At 46.3% G+C, this 23,448-nt stretch overlaps 1 protein-coding gene and 2 pseudogenes across 18 annotated transcripts in view; 2 read left to right on the top strand and 1 right to left on the bottom strand.

Annotated features, from left to right (window-relative positions):
- Positions 1 to 23,195, bottom strand: part of LOC105464250 (zinc finger protein 252-like) — a 75,606-nt gene extending 52,411 nt beyond the window's left edge. For 2 of the 18 annotated variants that reach the window (XM_071067525.1, XM_071067542.1), the window contains exons 1-3: positions 10,368 to 10,386; positions 6,654 to 6,820; positions 1,087 to 1,230 (exon numbers count right to left, since the gene is read on the bottom strand). In XM_071067525.1, the coding sequence (XP_070923626.1) occupies positions 1,087 to 1,230; positions 6,654 to 6,777 (268 nt within the window). In that variant the 5' untranslated portion in view covers positions 6,778 to 6,820; positions 10,368 to 10,386. The other 16 variants (XM_071067535.1, XM_071067536.1, XM_071067528.1 and 13 more) reach the window with 16 other exon arrangements.
- On the top strand, positions 1,523 to 5,467 carry LOC105464249 (transmembrane emp24 domain-containing protein 10 pseudogene; annotated as a pseudogene).
- On the top strand, positions 9,967 to 22,495 carry LOC139355718 (putative uncharacterized protein ZNF252P-AS1; annotated as a pseudogene).
- Positions 23,196 to 23,448: the final 253 nt, after the last annotated feature.

Genomic DNA, 23,448 nt, shown 5'->3' with positions numbered 1-23,448 from the left:
TCTACATAATAAAGTCTCTATAAAAACCTAAGAGGACAGGGTTCAGAGAGCTGCTGGATAGCTAAGTAGATAGGATCCTAGAGGGTGATGCACCCAGGGAGGGCATGAAAACTCCACACCCCTTCCCCCATACCACAGTCTACACATTTCTTCACCTTTATCCTTTATAATAAATTGGTAAATCTCTTTTTTTTTTCTTTTCTGAGACAGGGTCTCACTCTGCCACCCAGGCTGGAGTGCAGTGGCATGATCTCAGCTCACTGCATCCTCTTCCTCCTGGGTTCAAGTGATTCTCATGACTCATCCTCCTAACTGGGACTACAGATGCACATCACCATGCCTGGCTAATTTTGTATTTTTTGTAGAGATGGGGTTTCACCATATTGGTAAGACTGGTCTTGAACTCCTGACCTCAAGTGATCTGCCCACCTTGGCCTCCAAAACTGCTGGGATTCCAGGCGTGAGCCACCGCGCCCGGCCTAAACTGGCAAATCTAAGTGTTTCCCTGAGTTCTGTGAGCTGCTCCAGCAAATTAATAGAACCCAGAGTGAGGGTCATGGGAACTCCGACTTGAATCCTGTTGGTCTGAAGTTTGGAAATCTTGAACTTACAAGTAGTGCCTTGAGAGGACAGTCTCAGAGACTGAGCCCTCAGCCTGTGGGATGTCAGGCTATCTCCAAGAAGAGAGAACCAAAATGGAATTGAATTAGAGCTGTTTGGAGCATGGGAAAAGCCCTCCACACATTTGGTCACAAAGTCTTTGTTGATTGTTGCTGTGGTGTCAGAGCAGAGGAAAAATGTAATTAGCATTTTTCCCAAACAGCCTAAGGAGTGGATGACATGGAAGTGAAGAGACTGGGAGCCAGCTGCCAGGGAAAGACACTTGAGCTCTTTTTTGTGGCTGAAAGAGCATTTTCTAGGGTAAATAAAACACAAATCTACTTATGGAGAGATAACAGGGGCAAATAACAGCAAGAAAAGAGGACAAGATAGAAAAAGGAGGAGGAAAGCAAAGGCCTGAGGGTAACAAGAGATTTGTCTGGAGCTTGTAGAGAAGGGATTCATGAGTGAAGCTGCAGCACCTACCACAGAAGCAGAAAGTGGGAGCAGACTCACATTCTCTCTTGTGCCTCCAGCTCCAGCTAATCTGAGTTCTCAGGATGTGTGGGGTCCATGGTTTGTCCCCCTGCTCCAGCCTGGAGATGACATCAGGTTTGGAAGCTTGCAGTCCTGTTCCAGAGAAAGGAAACAAGAGCCAAAAGTTCACCCAGGTAGAGGGTAGGATGGACTTGTGGTCTGAGTCTGTGTGATGGTTGTGTGCTTCCCTGCCACCTAGTCTCTAACCATGAAGAAAGACACAGACCTCTGCCTAAGCTGAAGAAAGGTCAAAACTAGCTTTTCAGGGGGACAGGGGGCATAGATAGGACAGCACTGTGGCCTGAACACATCATGGTAGAGGACTCATAGTAGGAGGTGTTGATGCCCAGCAGAAGGGTTAAAGGGGGAATGAGTCTCCAACACCATGTCTGGTTTGTCCGGCCCACCAGCCTGGCATGGCCCTTGTCCGTTGGCATTGCTGCTTTTGTTCCTGCTCAGCCCCAGCTTGGTCCTTGCCATTTCCTTCCATCTGCCCATTAATTCTCGCAAGTGCCTCCATGAGGAGATCCACAAGGACCTGCTAGTGACTGGTGCGTACGAGATCTCCGACCAGTCTGGGGGCACTGGCGGCCTGCGCAGCCATTCCTCAAGATTACAGATTCTGCTGGCCATATTTTCTACTCCAAAAAGGAGGCAACCAAGGGGGAAATTTTCCTTTACCACTGAAGATTATGACGTTTGAAGTGTGTTTTGAGAGCAAGGGAACAGGGCAGATACCTGACCAACTCATGATGCTAGACATGAAGCATGGAGTGGAGGCAAAAAATTATGAAGAGATTGCAAAAGTTGCGAAGCTCAAACCATTAGAGGTGAAGCTGCAACACCTAGAAGACCTTTCAGAATCTACTGTTAATGATTTTGCCTACATGGAGAGAAGAGGAGAAGTGTGATACCAATGAGTCAACAAACACTTGGGTCCTATACTTCAGCATCTTTTCAATGTTCTGCCTCATTGGACTAGCCACCTGGCAGGTCTTCTACCTGCAATGCTTCTTCAAGGCCAAGAAGTTGATCGAGTAATGAATGAGGCATATTCTACTCCCACCTTGTACCTCAGCCAGCAGAACATCGCTGGGACATGCCTGGCCTAAGGCATCCTATCAGCAGCACCATCAAGGTGGGTTGGAGCTTTCTTGCCAGAACTGATCTCTTTTGGTGTGGGAGGACATGGGGTACCACCTATACCCAACAAGTCAATGAGGGACTTCTTTTTAATTTGGTAGAATTTTGACTGGTTTTTGCAACAATAGGTCTATTATTAGAGTCACCTATGACAGAAAGATAGGAATTACCTAGATAAAGTCAAAGTCAGCATTTGTCCTGGGTTCCCTTGTGTGATCTGCTTGAACCATGTTTTCTTTTCTTCTCCCACTTGCTCAGCGGTTTGGGCTTCCACTCTAGTTCTTTTACCAAGATTTTTGTGTGACCATATTGACTTCATTTGGATTGTCCTCTTTCAATTTCCTTGCGAAAACACTCTTAACTTTCTCTTTACCCTTAGCTGAAATGTTTATGTAGCTTCTGGTGATATCTTTTCATGATTTTATGTCTCTTAAAATGGTGATGGATGTGACACTTCATAAAAGTGAGCTTCGAACTGTAGATAACTCTTAAAGAAAATATCATTTTAGACAATTAAAATATTCGTGCTTAACTGCTTGAACATTTTTCGTGTATGTGTATTTAATTCTATACAGTATTATCACATGTGTAGATTCATGTGACCACCATCATGACAGACAGAACAGTTCTGTCACATGGATCCCTTCCATTGCCTTTTTACAGCCACAGCCACATCTCTTTCTTATCCCCTAACCAAAACCTGCGGCTGCCACTGTTCTGTCCTCCAACTCTGTAATTTTGTCATTTCAAGCATGTTGTATGGATGGAATTATATAGAATGTAATCTTATGAGGTTGACTTTTTTTCATTCAGCATAATTCCATTGAAATTCATCCAAGTTGTTGCATGTATCAATAGTTTCTTCCTTTTTTTCTTTTAAAAATGTTTCATATATTTGGGGGTATAAGTGCAGATTTCTTACATGCATATATTGCATCGTGGTGAAGTCTGGGCATTTCCTTTTGATTGCTGAGTAGTATGCCATGGTATGGATGTACCACAGTTTGCTTAACTATTCACCTACTAAAGGACATAAGAGTTGTTTTCAGTTTTTTGCCCTTACTAATAAAGCTGCTGTGAACATTCATGTACAGGTTTTTATGTGAACATATATTTTCATTTTCTGGGATAAATGCTCAAAAAGGCAATTGCTGGGTTGTGTGGTAAACATGTACATTTTTGTAAGAAACTACCCTACTCTTTTTCCAGAGTGGCTGTACCTTTTACATACAGCCACTCATACAATTCATACAGCAATGTATGACAGATCCAGTTTCTTCACATCCTTACCAGTGTTTGGTATTACTACTATTTTTTTATCTTAACCATTCACATAGCTGTGTGTAATGATACCACATGTGGTTTTGATTTGCATTTTCCAGTGGCTAATGATGTTGAGTATCTTTTCATATGTTAATTTGCCATCTATATATCCTCTTCATTGAAATTTCTGTTCATGTCTTTTGTCTATTTTCTATTTAAGTCATTTATTCTTTTAACTATTGAGTTTTGAGAGTTTTTATACATCCCAGATAAAACTCCTCTGTTAGATACGTGGTTGCTTGAATTTTTAACATAACTTCTACCAAGGAAAAATAAGTAAAATTTCCAACTCTTCTTGCATGGCCAGTCACTTAATTCCTGTCCTTCAGTGTTCCATCTAGAGAATTAAGAGATATGATGTATAAAATAGATATCTAGGAGGACCATTTAGAGTAAATACTTAAAAATCCAAAACAAATGAAAGCAAAGCCAATAATCACTGTAGGAGTATGAGGTGCCTAAGGGTCAAAACTAATGTAAATAAGAGAAAACGTGAATATAAATGACCATGTTTATAAACAGTTATGAAAAATGTTGTCACTTGAAATCTTTCCCACATCTCCCAAGAAAGTAGGTAGGAGTTTATCCTTTCTGTAATCTCTTTTTAACCCTGCTGACTATTACAGGGCTTGTTTAATCACAGTGGCAAGAATTACATGTATCTTACAGTAAAGCAGCAGAATACTGGAATTGTTAGAGAATCCTGATGTGTTGACCTGGATAAAGTACAAAGGTGGAAGAAGGAATGAGTTACGTTGTTAAAATCTTAGGCTATTCTGTTTATGTTCCTGCTACTATGAACCCAAATCGGTTCTATTTTTTTTTTCCCTTTTGACTTCTTGTATCTTCCTCTGGGGTGGCATAAAAGTAGTTCCGTTGTTAACTTGTACAACATTGCCATCTGCTGTTAAGAACTGGCAGGTACTGCTTTTGAGAACCTGGTTGCAGGTCCTTACCATAGGCAGCAGATGTTGAAAAAATCTATCTGTAGTATTACATATACTAAGTTACAGAGGATGCATCCAAGTAGAGAAAATAACATGTGGGTTAAGATCCATCCTAAAGGGCGGGCGCGGTGGCTCAAGCCTGTAATCCCAGCACTTTGGGAGGCTGAGGCAGGAGGATCACGAAGTCAGGAGATCGAGACCATCCTAGCTAGCACAGTGAAACCCCGTCTCTACTAAAAATACAAAAAACTAGCCGGGTGAGGTGGCGGGCGCCTGTAGTCCCAGCTACTCGGGAGGCTGAGGCAGGAGAATGGCGTAAACCTGGGAGGCGGAGCTTGCAGTGAGCTGAGATCCAGCCACTGTACTCCAGTCTGGGCAACAGAGCGAGACTCTGTCTCAAAAAAAAAAAAAAAGCTCCATCCTTAAACTTTTTTTTTTTTTGAGACAGTCTTGCTGTGATGCCCAGGCTGAAGTGCAACGGTGCTATCTCAGCTCACTGCAACCTTCACCTCCTGGGTTCGGATGGTTCTTCTGCCTCGGCCTCCCAAGTGGCTGGCAGTGCAGGCGCACACCACCACGCTTGGCTGGTTTTTGTATTTTTGGTAGAGACGAAGTTTCACCATGTTGGCCAGGCCGATCTCGAATTCCTGACCTCAAGTGATCTGCTGGCCTCAGCCTCCCAAAGTGCTGGGATGACATGTGTGAGCCACCATGCCCAGCTTCCATCTGTAAACTTTTTAATGTGAAATTCTATCATGTACCATTAGCCTAACAAGATTTTCTTTCCTATTTCTGACTGGTGCCTTTCCCCTTTTTAGGAGCAATGAAAGCTACTCTGTTATGTTCTTCTGATGTGACAAAATGTCAAGAAGATAGAAGAGAATATTTTATTTTGTTGATGCTTTTATTCCCAAGTGTGACCCTAAACTTAAGTTTTGTAGGAATTGACATTCTTTCATGTCCCTTCCCTTTACTCATGCCAGAACTATCAACTGGGACATTTTGTGCTTTTGGTTTAAAAGTTAATTGATATTATACCTTGGTTTTATCCAAAAAGTAAAAGTATTTGCCTTTGACAAAAGACTGATACAAGAGGAAATAAGCTTTAAAAACAAGGGTGTTATGTGCTTTCCTCCATTTTTGAGCATATTATCCAAAATGGTCAGTATAACTTAAATGAGAATGATGCAGTTTAAGTAAATCTTGTTATACCATTGTCATGGACCCCTGTCATAAAGCCATTTTTCAGTTTGTTTGGGAAAGAGGCATATGGGATTTATACAGATTCACTTGTAAATGTTGGATTGGGGATTTTTGTGTAAATTTTCTCAAATAAAGGCTAGCAGAAACAAAACAAAACAAAACAAAACAAAAAAAAAAAAAAAAAAAAGGGCTAAAGGGAAGAGTACATTCCCGTGAAAGGAAAGCAGGGCCCTGAAACTAAACAGATCCAAATCCCAGATCTGCCACCAATAGGCTGTGTAAACTTATGAAAAGTGACAGTATTTGTTAGCCTGAGGTTCATTTATAAACTGTGTATCCTACCACTGATCTTCAAGATGCAGAAAGATTAATTCAGGGATAGGAATGTACTAACTGTGCAATGAATAATATTCTCCTTCTGTACACCAGGGAGGGTTGGTCAGGCATGCTGGCTCATGCCTGTAATTCTAGAACTTTGGGAGGCCAAGGTGGGAGGATTCCTTGAGGCTAGGAGTTTGAGACCAACCTGGGCAACATACAGGCTCTGTCTCTAAAAAAATAAAATAAGACAGGCATGGTGGCCCTTGTCTATAGTCCCAGGCACTTGGGAGGCTGAGGTGGGAGGATCTCTTCAACCAAAGATGCCAAGGTTACAGTGAGCTATGGTCTTGCCACTGTATTCCAGGATGGGCAAGAGTGAGACACTGCCTATTAAAAAAAAATCAAGGAGGGTCCCAGTACCACCTGTTCCCATCTCTGTGCAAACTAGACCTGCATGGTACCAGGGTCAAAATGTCTGGTCTTTGGTCCCAGAATATGAGGAGCCTCTGAGCCCCAAGCTTGAGCCTCAAGGTTAAGGAGCAGGAAGCCCAGGAGCCGAGCCCCAGGGAGGGAACTTACCTAGTGAGACAAGGTTCCCATAGGTCTCCAGCATCACATCCCTGTAGAGGCCCCTCTGAGCAGGGATCAGACAGTCCCACTCCTCCTGGGAGAGGAGTACAGCCACATCCTCAAAGGAAACCATGATGTGGAATGACAAGATCTTGATGCAGCCCTCAGGTCAGGAACTGGAGGGAGAAGACACTAGGCTCAGGACTGGTAAAATCCCTCTGGGAACATGTACCTGTCTTCCCCACTAATGTCAACTCTTTAAGGCAGACACTATATTGGCTCATCTTGGTGTGCCCCGATCCTGACCTCTACTGTACCTGGTCCAGGGACAGGAAAACAGTGAGAAGTACATTTCAGGGACTTGAACTCAGGAACAGAGGACATCGGAGGAGACAGGGAGCTGTCCACCCTCTGGGACCAGCCCCTCATAGACTCCTGCCAAGAAAAGGCTGAGGACCACTCACCTGGAGCCCACAAAGGAGCTGCATGACAGCCATCACTAGGTCTCTGAGCTTGTCCTGAGGTGTGGGCAGAGCCGCAGGGAGAAGAGGGTGATGGAGCCTGACCAACCTTCTGCTCCCCACAGGTGCTCTAAGAGGGCCCAGACCTTTTGTAGTAGCAGAGACCCAATTATGAGCTGCCTGAACACCCCAGGAAAGGTGGATGAACTAAAAGTAGCCAGTGGTCTCTGAGATCATATCCCCTCCCCACTTTCCTGCTATACTTCTCCATGTCTCAAGAGAGGCTTTCCTGAGGCCCCTGGGATGACAGCATCCTGAGGCCACCATGTGAAAGCCAGGACCCTCACGGTGCACTTGGCCAGGAGAGAGAATACACTGCATTTCCCAGGCGCACCTATGAGGTCCTGGGCAGAGGGCAAACAGCTGAGAACAGCGGACCAGGCTCTTGTGCTGAGGCAGTGAATGAGCAAATGGAGAAGTTGACATGTATGTGTGACACACAAAGAATGAATGCCGCAGCATGAGGGCAGCGGCTGGTGGTGGAGATATTTTACACAGGATGGCCAGGGAAGACACCTCCGATAAAGTGACAACAAATCGGAGATCTGGATGGAGCGAGGGTAGGCACCATGTGGATATCAGGGAGGTACATCCCAGGCAGGAGGAGGGCACAAGTGCAAAGGTTCTGAGATGCAAGCACACCTGTGTTCAAGGACAGGCAAGGAAGCCAGAGGGGCTGAACAGAGTAGGGGAGGGTGCAATAGGTGGGTACCCTCTGGGGAGGGTACCTTGCGGGCCTTAGGGCTATGCGTTTTATTCTGAATGTCTGGGAAGAGTGATATGACCTCAGATGTGGTCTCTACAGCTGCTGCTTTGAGGGTGCTTTGAATAGACTATGGGGTGGGGGTAAGGAAAAAACCAAAACCAGTCAGAAGGTTCTAGCAACAATCCAGCTAGAGATGAATGTCTTAGACTAGACTGGTGGTGGCAGAAGTGACAAAAAGCAGTCAGATTATGGATACATTTCAAAGGCACAATCAATAGGATTTGCAGATGAATTTCATGTAGGCCGAGACACAAGAGTTTTGGCCTGAGCAACTGAAATGATGAAATTTCCATATACTCAAATGAGTAAGACTGCAGAAGGATTAAATGTAAAAGTTTTCTTGTATACAGTAATGTTTAAGATACCTATTAGATTTACAAATGGAAAATTAGGGCATTTGGATATACAAATTGAAAATTCAAGAGTGAAGTTGGGCTGGTTGGGTATATACTGAAAACTGTCAGTACACAGATGACATCTAAAACCACAAATCTGGTTTTATTTTAGCAGTGACATATGTCACTCCCACAAAAGCCTTCCCAACTGGCCTCGGCATACACAGCAAGTCACCTCCTCACAGCCCTCTGCACATAAACAAATTCCTTCGTTTAGTTCAGGAGGAAATGCGCCCTTTTCCCTCGGCTCTAGGTGACCGCAAGGCCCAGTTCTCGTCACCGAGATGCTAAGGGAAGTTTGCCAAGAGGCATCTGAAGGGAAGTAAGGGGAATGGAGTGACCACAAAGGAAAGTCAGAGACACATTCTAGAGCCCTGGCACTTCACAACAAACTCTGGAACAAACCCTGCCTCATCTTCGTCATTTAAGCCTCTCTTGGACAGATTTTCTGACTGGCCGATGAACACAAGCTCACTGATGTCTTCACAGTCTCCAGCTGAGGCACACCTTGGTCAGAGGGAATCTTCCAGTCGTCAGACAGGGCTTGCCTTTGACTGGCCCCTGCTGCTTCTGCCCTTTGTGAATCACAAGCGGTGCCTCTTAACGCACTCTGCCTTCACTCCTAAACTCATGCGGGAGGCATGTAATGCCGCTGTTAGGCGCATGGGCTCTGGACTCGAATAGGACTGAATTCTAACCTTGGATCCACCACTTACTAATGCGGAGGTCTCAGGTAAGTGACTTGAGTTTTCCCACAGACCATAAAATGAGATTAACACTACTCCTTAAGTGACTATATTGAGTTAAATGAGAATATGTATAAAATGCTCAGCACAGTATTAGCAAACCGCAAACAATACTAAGTCTCAATTGTCTTAATCAGTAAGTCAGCATTTACCGAGTGCCTACTAAACGAATGAGCGTTCAGCTTGTTCCAGCGCATGTGTGAGATATCATTTCCTGCCTGTTCCTTTCCTTCCCCACAGCAGACCCTCCTTCACACCACCGCTCTACCCTTTCAATCCATTCCTGCTAAATAAAATACACTTTTCTGTCTTCTGAAAAGAAAAAAAAAAGCACAATTCAGCTCACCCCCTTACATTGCCCAAACTCCCTTCCTCTGCCAGGCCTTTTTATCCATCAGGCTTCCCTGCTTCAACGTTGCTCCGGAGCGTGGAGGACAGCCCGCGGACCCGCACGCCCGGCCGCCTCCGCTTCCGGCTCACATCACCCTCGCCCTGCCCGCCCCTCGGTCAACACAAAGCGGGCGCTCAACAACCCGCAGCCGCCCTCGGCGCGTCCTCTACGGGTCACTGAGGCCGCGAGCTGCGTCCTTTGGCCCCTCAGAACCCCGGCACCGTCCCTGCCCGCCCCAGCACCGCTCCGGCACCTCCGCACCAGGCGCCCTAGCTCGGGACTCACTCAGCTCGACCACGGAAAGGGAAGGAGCACGAACGCTGACTCCCGTGCCGTGGCGAGCCAAACCCCCTGGACCGGAAATGCCTAATCTGAATTTCCGCGTGCCCCTCAGCTCACCAACCAATTGAATTCCTAATCTGAACTTCCACCCTGCCCCTCAGCTCACCAACCAATTGAATTCCAGGTTTCGTGGGTCCGCTCTAGGCGGCTGATAGTACTCAATGCTCCGGCAGTCCTGTTCCTTCTTGGTTAAGCCCATACAAGCCCTTGGCGGAATCTGCGGGTGAGAGGGCGCAGGCGCAGAGGTGCCGCCGGCGGCGTGCGGTTGCGAAGGAAGGAAGGGACCCCAACACCGGGCGTTCCTGCGGACGCTCCTCAGCCGGGGGTTGTTCTCCGGCCTCTGGACCCGGCCCTTCCTGACCTAGGACGTCTGGCTGCGCACTGTCCCCCTCTCTGGGGCGCCTTTTCCCCACCTCCAAGTAGTGATCAAGCTCAGAATCCAGCTCGCGTCCACTGTGCACCTTGCACTTCCCACCTGTAAGTCTTTTGACCTCACCGCCCCCTCGAGAAGGCTGCTGCCATCGCTTAAATGCGGAAACCGAGGTGCAGAGAGGTTTCAGACCTGTTCCGGTGGAGCTGGAATTGGAGAACCAACTGCTCGGTGCTGAGACGCGCGTGCGGAACGGGCGGCGGGCGGGGGTGAAGCGGAGTGAGGGGAGAGGGCAGGTGCGACCTGGGCAGGTGAGGAGCACGGGCCCCGAGGGAGGACTTAGAGAATGGAAAGGAAAGCATCCTGTCTTCAGCGGGACAGTGGGAGCACTGAGGTGTCAGAGAATGAGCAGTTGTGGGAAGAGCCATAGGGTATGTATGTTATTTTTTAGAGACGGGGTTTTGCTCTGTCGCCCAGGCTGCAACCTCGACCTCCCGGGCTCAAGCGATCCTCCTGCCTCAGCCTCCCGAGTAACTGGGACTACAGGCAACGTGCCACCACACTAAATCTTTTTTAATTTTTTTGGGGGAAGGTCTCTCTCTGTCTCCCAGGCCAGAGTGCGGTGACGCAATTACTGCCCGACTCTTGGGCTCAAGCGGTCCTCCCACCTCAGCCTCCGGAGTAACTGGGACCACAGGCGCCCGTAATTTTTGTATTTTTTTGTAGAGGTGGTGTTTTGCCATGTTTCCCAGGCTGGTCTTGAACTCCTGAGCTCAAGCGATCCTCCAGTCTCAGCCTTCCAAAGTGCTGGGATTACAGGTGTCAGCCACCACGCCTGGCCCTAAATATTTTTTTTAAAGTTGGATTTTTCATGGTGCCCAAGGGAAGAGACACTCCTTTCCCTTCACCAAGAGCATTTCTTTTAGAAAACTTTCTCATAGAAAAATCTTTCTTTGCCCTCTTGAGATATATGCAAAATTTTAAAAAAGCTACATAAGCCTCTTGCCAGTTTTATAAACCAGGAATGTCTTTCTTAAGGACCTTAGAGTGATTTCTTTGAAATATAAAGGCCAAGGAAGATATTTCCCCTCCTTGTCTCTGGGAATTTAGCAGGTGGCTGGCTCCAAGTTGTAATTGCCTGCTTGTCATAGAGATATGAGGTTTGTTTTAACTTTGGATAAAGGCAGTTAGCTAACACGGATGGCCGCCCCAATTACCACGTACCTGCCTTCTCCTTTAGAAACACTGTGGCCATTAGGGGCAACTCATGCAGAAGACCCAGGAATCTTCCAGGTATACTCCATGGGATGCCTGTTCCACTCTGGCCCATTGGCACAAGCCGGCCTAAAAAAGGACAGTAGGGTCGGTTCCTCACTTCTCCTGTTGACTGCTATTTCTTTCCTTCCAGCTTTCCTACTCCCTTGATCCCAAACTTACTAGGGGTATTTAGTGAGCACTTACTGTTGCAGTAAAGCTTTAGCCAAGGAGGCCGGGCGCGGTGGCTCAAGCTTGTAATCCCAGCACTTTGGGAGGCTGAGACGGGGGGATCATGAGGTCAGGAGATCGAGACCATCCTGGCTAACACGGTGAAACCCCGTCTCTACTTAAAACAAACAAACAAACAAACAAAAAACTAGCCGGGCGAGGTGGCGGGCGCCTGTAGTCCCAGCTACTGGGGAGGCTGAGGCAGGAGAATGGCGTAAACCCGGGAGGCTGAGATCTGGCCACTGCAGTCCAGCCTGGGCGACAGAGCGAGACTCCCTCTCAAAAAAAAAAAAAAAAAAAAAAAAAAAAAAAAACCACTTTAGCAATGGAAGACAAAGAGACCTTTGGAGACCAAAGACAACTTTAAATCGGGTACCTGGGCAGACAGCAGGCTCATGCCCAAAATAGCTGCCGACCCAGAGAAAGCAGGCTTGCTTATTTGTCGCTTGAGGCGTGAAAAACAAGGCAGGATACAAGTTTCAGACAAAGACAGTAAATTATTCAACCTGTGACAATTCTGAGAAAACTTACATTTAGTGATCTTGACCAGTCAACCTTGAAGCTGGACAGAGTTGGGGTAAGGGAAAACAGGAATTACAGAAGTATGCGGGAGTCGGGAGGCCGGAGGTAAGCTTGGAAGGGTGAGATAAGCTTGCAGCTGCACCTTCTTAGAAATGCTGGGCGGGGCTGCTTAAATTTCTTAGCCTATGTGTAGATGCCTACACTAAATGTTAACTATTACCTATGTTATGTTTATTATTTAAACTTTAATATTACTTATTTTATTTTATTTTCCTTCCACATTACCTCTGCTGTTAGCAGCTTTGAGAAATGCTGCTATAAGATGTGGGACGTCATTAAAGGATTTAAGCAGAGAGAGGCAAGATCAGATTAATGTTTCAGAAAAATATTTACTGTTTTCCAGCTGAAACTAGTACAGTGTAATTTACTTTCTGGTCACAGCACACAGCAGTCACATCCTGGAGGAACTGTACTGCTCTAAGGTCTAGTCTGACCTGTGGTTTAAATGACCTTTAGCAAATTGTCTTTATTACATTTGTACACTGCATTCACCAGTCTGCTCTTCCATGGTGAAGGGGGCAGAACTGTTATTGAGGGTTTTCTGCATCCAGTATGTTCATAAGATTTCTACCCTGTGTGAACTTCCAGATGTCAAATAAAGGCTGGATGCTGACTAAAGACCTTCCCACATTGTTTACATGTGTGTAGGGTTGCTCACCAGTAGTATTCCTCTGGGGCTTCATAATGGTTGATCCCAGAGAGAATGCTCTTTCACACTCATTACATTCATAGGGTTTCTCTCCAGTGTGAGTTCTGTGATGGCAAAATAGAACTTTGAACAAAGGCCTCTCCACATTTGTTACACTGATAGGGCTTATTTCCAATGTGGGTTCTCTGGTGTTACACAAGATTAGAGCTGTGGTTGAAGGTTTTCCCACACTGTGCCTTCATAGAACTTGTCTTCATAGTGAAATCTATGGTGTTTTCTAAATTGCATTAGTCCTTCTTAAGGCTTACCATGTTCACTACACTACACAATTCCTCTCCACGGTAATTATTTCAGTGCTCATTAAAGGTTGTACTCTGACATTCTGCGTGTTTATGAGATTTCATTAGGATGTGGGCTTTCTGGTGATTGTTAAAATGTGAGTTATCTGAAGCTGTGTCCAGATGAATTACCTTAATAGGTTTTCTCTTTTGTAGGAACATTCAGATATGCTACAGGGTTTGAAGTCAAGCCTAGGAAGCTGTTAACCTTGTTATACTCCTGGCTCTTCTCCCATGGAATGTTTTTATGGATCACTATGACTTATCTTCACATTTACTTGACTAGTACTTAAACATTTTCTTAGTTTTCCTCTACAAAGATTTCCCTGATATTTCTCTAGTAGATTCACAACTTCACAGGCTTTAAAAAAGTTGGGTGCTTAGTCAATATCTCCTTTTTAACACTTACACAACCCACTGTGGTTTCATGCTTTAGGGGTTCCTTTTGGAGAGGCAACTCTTGGTTATCTGCCTCACAACCTGAAACAATACAGCAAGCAGGAAATATGGTATAATAAAAAGACCACAGCTTTTTAATTCTAAAGACCAAGGTTCTACATTTCCTCTTCTCCTTTCCAGACAACTTAGTTCCAAAGGTATAAAGTAAAGCTGAGCAAGGTAGCATCCATACCAGGGCTGGGGGAACCAAAACAGGAAAGAGCAGCAGGGTGGAGGCCATCCATATAGCAAGCCTGGCACAGTGTGTCCAGCCTGAGCAGGCTAAAGATGTCTTCATGGAAGGGCAGAGGCAGAAGGGCAGGAAGCAGAGGTTGCAGTGAGCCAAGATTGCGCCACTGCACTCCAGCCTGCATAACAGAGCAAACGTCTGTCTCAAAACAAACAAAAATCAAAATGATGAAACCCCTATTTGTAAGACTAAAACTATAAAACTCTTAGGAAAAAAAAAGGTATACATTTTTGTGACCTAAAATTCGGCAATAGTTTCTTTTAAGTGACACCACAAACACAAGCAACCAAATAAAAGATAAGTTGGACTTCAAAATGAAAAACTTGTGCTTCAAGAAATACCATCAAGAAAGTGAAAAGACAACTTATAGAATGGAAGAAAATACTTGCAAATGATATATCTGATAAGGGCACAGTATCCAGAATATATAAATAACTCTTACGACTTGTCTAAACGGACTACCATAGGATAAATGGCTTTGACAAAAATTTACTTCTCACAGTTCTGGAGGCTGAAGTCCAAGATCAGGGTGCCAGCTGGCTGTTCTTGGTGAAGGTGACTCCCTGGTTTGCAGATTGTTGTTTTCACACTGCACCTTTGCCTAGCGGAAAGGGGGAGCCTGGGGATCTTCATCCTAATCCTGTCTTGGGCCTCCATCCTCATTACCGCATCTGAACCATCTCAGTGGGGACTGGGTTTCAACACAGGCATTTTGTGGTGGACACGAACATTCTGCTGTAGCACGACTCGACAATAAAAAACATCTCAACTGTAAAGGAGGTGGAAAGGCAGAAAGCAAAGGTCAGTGGGGGATTCTCTGAGCGTTTGAAGACGGTGCAGGTATCTATAAGGATCACATGCGGCTTCCCTTGCCTCCTGCTGCGCAAGGGCGGGTGCGTTCAAGGAAGTCCCACTGGGGCTTTTGGGGACCCAGCACATCTCGGGCGAGTGGGTGAGGGTAGAGAGGATGCCTCAGTGTGTCCGGACACCACCGAGACCATAGTCCTCCACAGGCACCTGGAGTGGATCCAGCTGCGTTGAAGTCCAGAAGCACGTGGACTGCCTCAGGACCATGCTTCCCACCCAGGTTGTTTCCTCCCTCTGGGAGCAGGAATGGAGATGAGTCTTGGGGTGTGTGTGGTACCCCTGGCCTGGTGCTGCTGTCAGCTCTGAACCCTCCCCTGCTTTCTCCGGGAATGCACAGTTAGGCTCTTCGCGCCAGTCCCCCTGGTAGGGCTGGCCGTCTGGGACGCTCAGGCGTCCTTCCCTGACCGGCTGCAGGGTCTTTTGTGGCGTTTCTGTCTCCTTCGCTGCTGTGTGATCCATTGTTAACAGTGGTAAGTCCACATGGGTCTGCCTCCTCAGAAGAGAGAATTTGACAGAGAGGCATGAAGCATCAGGCAGAGGGAAAGATGGAGGCAAGTTTTAGAGCAGGAGTGAATATTTATTAAAAAGCTTTAGAGCAGGAACAAAAGGAAGTAAAGTACACTTGAAAGAGGGCCAAGTGGGCCACTCAAGAGATCAAATGCATGGTTTGATCCTTGACTTGGGGTTTGATACATTGGCAAGGTTGTGGCGGTCGGGGTGGGGGTGCATCCCTTCTCTGATTCCTCCCTTGGGGTGGGCTGTCCACATGCCAGTGGCCTGCCAGCACTTGGGAGTGGAGGTGGGGCACATGCCCAGTGTGTTTACTGGAGTTGTGCGTATGCTCACTTAAGATGTTTCTTTCCTTACCAGTTGAGTCTTCCAATAAGGTCATCAACCAGTTAAACTCTGCCACGTCACCTCCCAGTGTGCATGCTCCAGCCTGCTTGCCCAGCTCCTAAGATCTTATTGGGAAGCTGCTGATCACCAGCTTCAGGTGTTTTCTATCTGTTGGGAGACTGTCTTTCCCTGGTGCTGGCAGCAACCAATTGTTATTTGAAAGAGACAACAACTGCCTGACTATCCCCTGATGGTCACCTGGTGTTCCTGGTGGGTGGGGGGCTCTCCTGACTGCCTGACTACCTACTGTAACACTATCACCCCCACTGAAGCTCCAGAGATCTTGGGAAGACGTTATCCACTAAGCCTGTTCCCAAGAAGCAAGATTTTGACTTTACTAAGCCCTCCACAATCTGTCAGATACAGTGCTGCATGGATAAATAGCCATGGATGGCTGACCCAGGAAGGTGCTGAGGTGAGCAGGCTCCTGAGAGACAAACATGCTCGTGAGAGAACTTTCTGTTCAGTCAGCCTCTGAGCAAGCGCTTCTGTTAAACACAGCAGGCAGGTGTATCAGTCTCTTCTTAGGCCGGGCGCGGTGGCTCACTCCTATAATCCCAGCACTTTGGGGGGCTGAGATGGGCAGATCATGAGGTCAGGAGATCAAGAACATCCTGGCTAACACAGTGAAACCCCATCTCTACTAAAAATACAAAAAAATTAGCCAGGCGTGGTGGCGGGCATCTGTAGTCCCAGCCACTCGGGAGGGTGAGTCAGGAGAATGGTATGAACCCGGGAGGCGGAGCTTGCAGTGAACCAAGATTGTGCCACTCAACTCCAGCCTGGGCAACAGAGCAAGACTCCATCTCAAAAAAAAAAAAAAAAAAAAAGGAAAAAGAAAGTCTTTTCTTTCATTGCTATATTCTGTCATAACTGAGACTGGGCAATTTATATTTAAAAAAAAGGTTTAATTGACAGTTCCACAGGCTGTACAGGAAGCATGGCTCAGGAGGCCTCAAGAAACTTACAATCATGGCAGAAGGCCAATGGGAGGCAGACACATCTTACATGGCTGGAGAAGGAGGAAGAGAGAGCAAAGGGGGAGGTGCTACACACTTAAACAACCAGATGTTGTGAGAACTCACTATCATGAGAGCAGCAAGGGGGAAATCCACCATCACGATCCAATCACCTCCCACCAGGCCCCTCCTCCAACACTGGGGATTACAACTAGACATGAGATGTGGCTGGGACACAAATCCAAACCATATCACATGGATAGGCTGGGGTTGCCATAAAGACTCTATGGTGAAGGACTAAGAACAATATAGTGCAGCCACCAGCACAGGCCTTCCCAGATGGAGGTGGGGGCTGGGAGGTGAGGAGGAGGGAAGAGAGGGTGAAGGCAATGATGTGTGTGTGTGTCTGTGTGTGTGTCCTGAGGGGCCTGGGAAGATTTCAGGGGAGAGGATTCAGGCAGCTGGCATTACTGAGAGTTCTGATTATGCTCTGTCAGTACTTGCCCTGACAACAATGATATCATTTAGCATTTATTGAGTGCATATTCTGTGCCATTTATTCCCCAGAACAACCTCTTCAGGTGGCATATTAATCATGCTTCTCTAGAGAAGCAGAACCAGCAGAAGCTAGATAGGTAGATGGATATGGAATGGCTCACACAATTATGGAGGCTGAGGAGTTCTATGATCTGTCTGTAGTCTGGAGGCCCAGGAAAGGCAGTGGTGTAATTCAGTCTGAGCCAGAATCCAAAGGCCTAAGAACCAGGGGAGCTGACAGCATAAACCTCGGTCCCAGGGCTGGAGAAAATGAAAGTAGATATCTCAGCTCAAGGTGAGACAGGAATAAAGGGGCAAATTCCTCCTTGTTCCACTTTTTCTATGTCACGTCCTCAACAAATTGGATGACATGCACCCATGTTGGGAAGGGGAATCTACCTCGCTGATTCAAATGCTAATCTCATCCAGCAATGCCCTCACCCAGAAATAATGTTTAATCTGGGCACCCCATGGCTAGTCAACTTGACAGGTAAAGTTAACCATCCCGGTAATTACTATTGTTTTTTCCTACTTCACAGATAAGGGACCTAAATCATATAGAAGCTGAGTAATTTGGCCAAGGTCACACTTCTAATAATTGACCAAACTAGAACTCAGCTAGACTGGTGCCCATGCACTATGATGTACAGACCAGCTGAAAAGTCTAAGACTTTGACTCAAGCTTACAGATCTTGGGCAAGTCCCTTAAGCTCTGAAAATCCATTTCCTTCATTTATAAAATGGAGATGATAACAAAATGTACCTCATCTGCCTCATTAATTAGTTGTAAGGTCAAGGGAACTGTTAATAACTGGACATGAACTAATTTTTGTTAGTGTTATCAGAGCCATATTTGTCAGCAAATGTACCTTTGATAGCTTAGGACTGTCTTTAACTGTTTTAGAAAAGAAGCATATGCTAAAATCTTGCAAAATCCAGTCTAAGTAAATGTGACTGTTACAGGAAGACCATCTCTGGAGTTGGGCCCTTTATAAAGAAGATTTCAGGGCTCTGATACCTGCCTTCTCTTCAGGACATGCACATTCCTGTCCTGCATTTTCACTGATTTTTTGAGATGCTTATAGTCAGGAAAATTTACAGCAGTACCCTTTCCCAAGCATTCTCTTTAACTATGGAAGTATACGGTTATTTTTTTCCTTAATTGATGTCATATTCTTTTTTTCATCTTCCTTCTTGGTATATATTTTCTCATAATTTTTCCTAACTTAAAAATTAGATGTTTTTTGGCTTTTAATTTCTTGTGTGGTGGTGTCTTTAATGACTTTGTGCTTTTCATTTATTTACTGACATCCATTCTCCTATATTTTATTTTTTTTTTTTGAGACAGGGTCTCTGTCTTCTAGGCTGGAGTGCAGGGTGGTGCAATCATGGCTTACTGCAACCTTGAACTTCTGGGCTCAAGTGATCCGCTTGCCTCTGCCTCCTAAGTAGCTGGGACTACAGGTACACACCACTACGCCCAGCTAGTTTTTAAAAAATTACTTTTTTTTTTTTTTTTTTTTGAGACGGAGTCTCGCTCTGTCGCCCAGGCGGGAGTGCAGGGTGTGATCTCAGCTCACCACAAGTTCCACCTCCCAGGTTCACACCATTCTCCTGCCTCAGCCTCCTGAGTAGCTGGGACTACAGGCGCCCACCACCATGCCTGGCTAATTTTTTTGTATTTTTTAGTAGAGACGAGGTTTCACCATGTTAGCCAGGATGGTCTTGATCTCCTGACCTTGTGATCCACCCGCCTAGGCCTCCCAAAGTGCTGGGATTACAGGTGTGAGTCACCGTGCCCGGCCAAATTATTTTAAACTACGAAGACAAGAACCGAGGTCTCACAATAGCCATCAACAAAAGATTCTTGCATTAGTCATGAGGAAAGTAAAAATATTAACTTAAGAATTTTATACATTAAGAATGCATATTAAAATTTCAAGATCAACTACTAAAAGAATAAAAATAGAGCACCTAATTTCCAAACCAGCAGAGAGAGAAACGTGGGAAGAGAGAAAAAATCTATAATTAATCCAAAGTAAAGTGAGAAATGGAAAAAGGTGTGGAAAAACAAAGACAAACAGGATAAAACTAATAAAATATCTATCAGTAGGGCTAAATTTTCCTGTCATGAGGCAAAGATTGCAAGGCTAGATTTAAAAGATCAAGCCATATGGAGATCTTAAAACTTGAGCACAAAGTTTGAAAGTAAGAGAATAGAGAAGAGAAAGCTGTTGAAGCTTTGTAACTATCACATGAAATCAACTGCCAAACTAAAAGTTTTACTATAGTTAAAAGAATGTCGTTACATAATTCTGAAACATTCAAATTCACCAGAAAGGTACCAATATTTTAAATTTGCAGAAGAAAAAATCTCTAATATACCTAAAATTATAGAATAGCAAAGAGTAATACACAAATTCACCATCATAGTGGGAGAGTGTTATATGCCTCTCTTACTAATTGATAGACCAGAGAGACAAAAAATAAATTATTACGGGTTAAGAAGTTTTTCCTCTCCTGACACAAAATAGGTGGTGCCTTTTCTAGCACCAACTGAACGTCCAACAATTCAGTTTGATTCTCTTACTGCCTGCCAGAGTGAGCATCAGACCACAGGTTTAAGGGTAAGTCCCACAAGTCTGCCTTCACTTAAGACAACAGTTGCAAAAATAACCTGGGTGGGTACCCAGGTTACCCACACTTCTGTCTGACTTTGCTATAAAGTCAGGTATTCCCCAAAGCCAGCCTCTCTTCCGGATTTAATAATTTGCTAGAATGATTCACAAAACTCAGGAAAATGCTATACTTACCATTACCATTAATGATAAGGGATACAAATGAACAGACAGATTCAGACAGGGCAAGATCCAGAAGGGTCCCAAGCACAAAAGCCCTTGTCTCTGTGGAGGCTGGGCACAGCACTTACTAGGCACATAGATACATGAGCTAACTCAAAAGCTGCCCACTCAGTCATTTTGGAGTTTTTATTGAGGTTTCATTATACAGGCATAATTGTGTCCATTGGCGATTAACTCGATCTCCAGCCCCTTTCCCCTTCCCAGAGGTTGAAGGGTGGGTCAGAACTTCCAAGCTTCTAATCAAGGCTTGATCTTTCTGGTGACCAGCCCCTATCCTAAAGCTATCTAGGGGCTTGCCAAGAGTCACCTCAGAACAAAATATGCTGCTGTCACCCTTATCACTGAGGAAATTCCAAGGGTTTTAGGAGCTCTCTGCCAGGAACCTGGGAAAAAAACCAAACTTTTTCTTAATCTACCATAAGGATATAGATTATTTATGCTCCAATTTGAATGCTGGTGGCAATGAAAAATGACATGTCTGGGAATAATTAACACAATGTGAAAGGTATTCATAGAGAAAGTTATAAAATTGTACTAAAAATATTAAAAAAAAAAAACCCTATGTAAATGAAGAGGTATACCAGGTTCGGGTTAGTCTCATGATTACTAAATATGGAGATTCAATTCCCCCCAAAATGCTCTATAGAATTAATTCAATTCTAACAAAAATCTCAAAGAGGTTTTTAATAGGAAAAAAAGCTGATTTTAAAAATGTACGTGCTGGTCATGTACAGGAGCAGTGGCTCATGCCTGTAATCCCAGCATTTCGGGAGGCCGAGGCAGATCACTTGAGGTCACGAGTTCATGACCAGCCTGGCCAACATAGCAAAATCCGGTCTCTACTAAAAATACAAAAATTTGATGGGCATGGTGACGTGCACCCGTAGTCCCAGCTACTTGGGAGGCTGAGTCATGAGAATCACTTGAATCACACAGGTGGAGGTTGCAGTGAGCTGAGCTCATGCCACTGCACTCCAGCCTGGGTGATAGAGTGAGACTTTGTCTCAAAAAAATAAATAATGAAAAGTATACACAAAGACAAAGGGCCAAGAATAGTCAAGGTGCCTGTCTTTGTTTTTTGCTGCTATAAAAGAATATGTGAGACTGGGCAATTTATAGAGAAAATAAATTTATTTGGCCCCTGGTTCTGGAGGCTGCAAAGTCCAAGATTGGGGGGCTGCATCTGGTGAAGGCCTTCTTGCTGCATCCTCAGAGGATTGAGGGGCTCAGTGGAGGCAGAGTACATGGAAACAGGTATGTATGATTTGTAGGGCATGGGCTGGCTGGACAGTCAGGCAAAGGGTAGTCCATGGCAATTAAGGACCTTGGACTTTATCCAGAGAAAATGGAAGATTTTTAGGCAGCAGGCATGGCCACTGTCATGGTCAGTTTTTGTTTAGAAAGATCACTCTAGCAGCAGGTGGTTCAGGAAAGACAGGAAGGACTGAGACTGGAAGCACAGAGATGAGTGATGAATTCGTTGCAGTTGTTCATGCTGTGGGATGATGTGTGTGGGAGCGTGGGGGTGGGGCTGGCAGTGGAGATTATTTAGGAAATAACTGGATAGGACCTGTTGCCTAGGGAAGAGGAAAGAATCTGGTGTGAGGCCTGTGTTCAGGGAGATGTCTGGGCTGAGGTTTTCTGGAAGAAGCAGTTCTAGACCAGTCAACAGAGACAGAGAAAGGCCCTTTTGGAGCTGGAGTGCACTCCCTACTCAAACCTCCAGTCTCCTGGGACGAAAATGCACACCAAACTGTGCTGGTTTTAAAATGTCTAAAAAGTCTTCCTCCCTTCAAAAGGTGAAGCAACTTCATGAGAGGCTATGATCTAGAACCACCCAGCTACACTGTTGCTAGATTCCTGACCCTCAGAATAGTATGAGATAATATGTGTTGTTTTCAATCCGCTGATTTTTTTTTTTTTGAGACGGAGTCTCGCTCTGTTGCCCAGGCTAGAGTGCAGTGACTTGATCTCAGCTCACTGCAAGTTCTGCCTCCCGGGTTCACGCCATTCCTGCCTTAGCCTCCAGAGTAGCCAGGACTACAGGTGCACGCTGCCACGCCCGGCTAATTTTTTTGTTTTTTTTTTTTAGTAGATACGGGGTTTCACCGTGTTAGCCAGGATGGTCTCTATCCCCTGACCTCGTGATCCGCCCACCTCGGCCTCCCAAAGTGCTGAGATTACAGGCGTGAGCCACCGCGCCCGGCCAATCTGCTGAATTTTGGGGGTAATCTGCCACACTGCAGTAAATAACTACCAGCGATGACCAAACTTTTACCCTTCCAGACCTTGCAGACCAGGCAGCTAACACTTCCCATCCCACGGTCTCAGGAAACACCACTTTCCACTCCTGTGTCCCCGACAGGAATCATCAGACAAGTCGAACTCTCACCTTCTCAAGCAACACAACCCACCCTCCTGGCCTAGCCCGCTCCTGAAGCCTCACTCAGTCTCACCTCAGCCCCTACGCAATTCCTCTCGGTTGTCAGGCCTCCATCGGCGGGGGTCGAGTGTTGTGTGTGACCCCAGGTCTCCAGCAAGGTATAGTGGGAGGGAAGCATCCGGGAGAAGAGAGTTGGATTGGGCTCTCCCTCTCCCCCATACCGCCACCCTCCCTCACGCCCATATCCTGTCCAAGGCTCTTCCCGCGTCTGCTTCTGAAATCCCTCCACATCCCTCCACCCCATGTGCCCTACTCGTTGCACAGGAGCAGAGAGAACCGCAGAACACACGTCTACGATTATGCCACTCTTCAGATTTACATCTTGCAGCAACTTCCCACTGCGTTAGAACGGAAGTAAACCTCCCAACTCACAGACCTCACCCGAGCCCCCACGTCCCGCGTCGCCGGCCTCTCAACCGACGGTGCCCTGATCCTCTCGGAGCGAGCGCCGCGGGCTGCGCCGGGTCCCAGGCCTGCGCCTCTTCCCCATTTCCCAGGGGTCTTTGCCCACCACCCTCCTGCGCCACAGCTGCTCAAGTTCTGTTTACTTGCTTTTCCCTCCCCACCAAAAGGTGAGCCTTGAGAAGACACACCCTTGTGTAGAGCTTTGAACTTTTATCCGGAAAGGTGCCGGGCACATAGTCGGTGCCCGGGAGCACTTGCTCTCAAGGTTCCTTCTGAGACCACCCTGCAGCCTCTTTCCGGATCCCCCAGGCACCCCCCGACCCCGGCCTCGCCCCGCCCTGCCCTCGCCCCAGCCCCGCCCTGTCCTCGCCCCAGCCCCGCCCTGCCCTCGCCCCAGCCCCGCCCCGACCCTGTCTCAGCTTCGCCTCGGCTTCATCCCGCCCCAGCCTCGCCCAGCCCCTCCTCTCCCCTCCCCGCCCGTCCCCTTCCCGCCCCCGCCCCGCCTCGCCCCGCCCCAGCCCCGTCCCAGCTTCGCCTGAGCCAGGTCCCAGCCCCGTCCCAC

This window comes from Macaca nemestrina, chromosome 8 (genome assembly GCF_043159975.1).
Source record: "Macaca nemestrina isolate mMacNem1 chromosome 8, mMacNem.hap1, whole genome shotgun sequence".
Classification (NCBI taxonomy): domain Eukaryota; kingdom Metazoa; phylum Chordata; class Mammalia; order Primates; family Cercopithecidae; genus Macaca; species Macaca nemestrina.
Note: the sequence above shows the minus strand (reverse complement) of the source record. Positions and strands in the feature narration are given on the sequence as shown.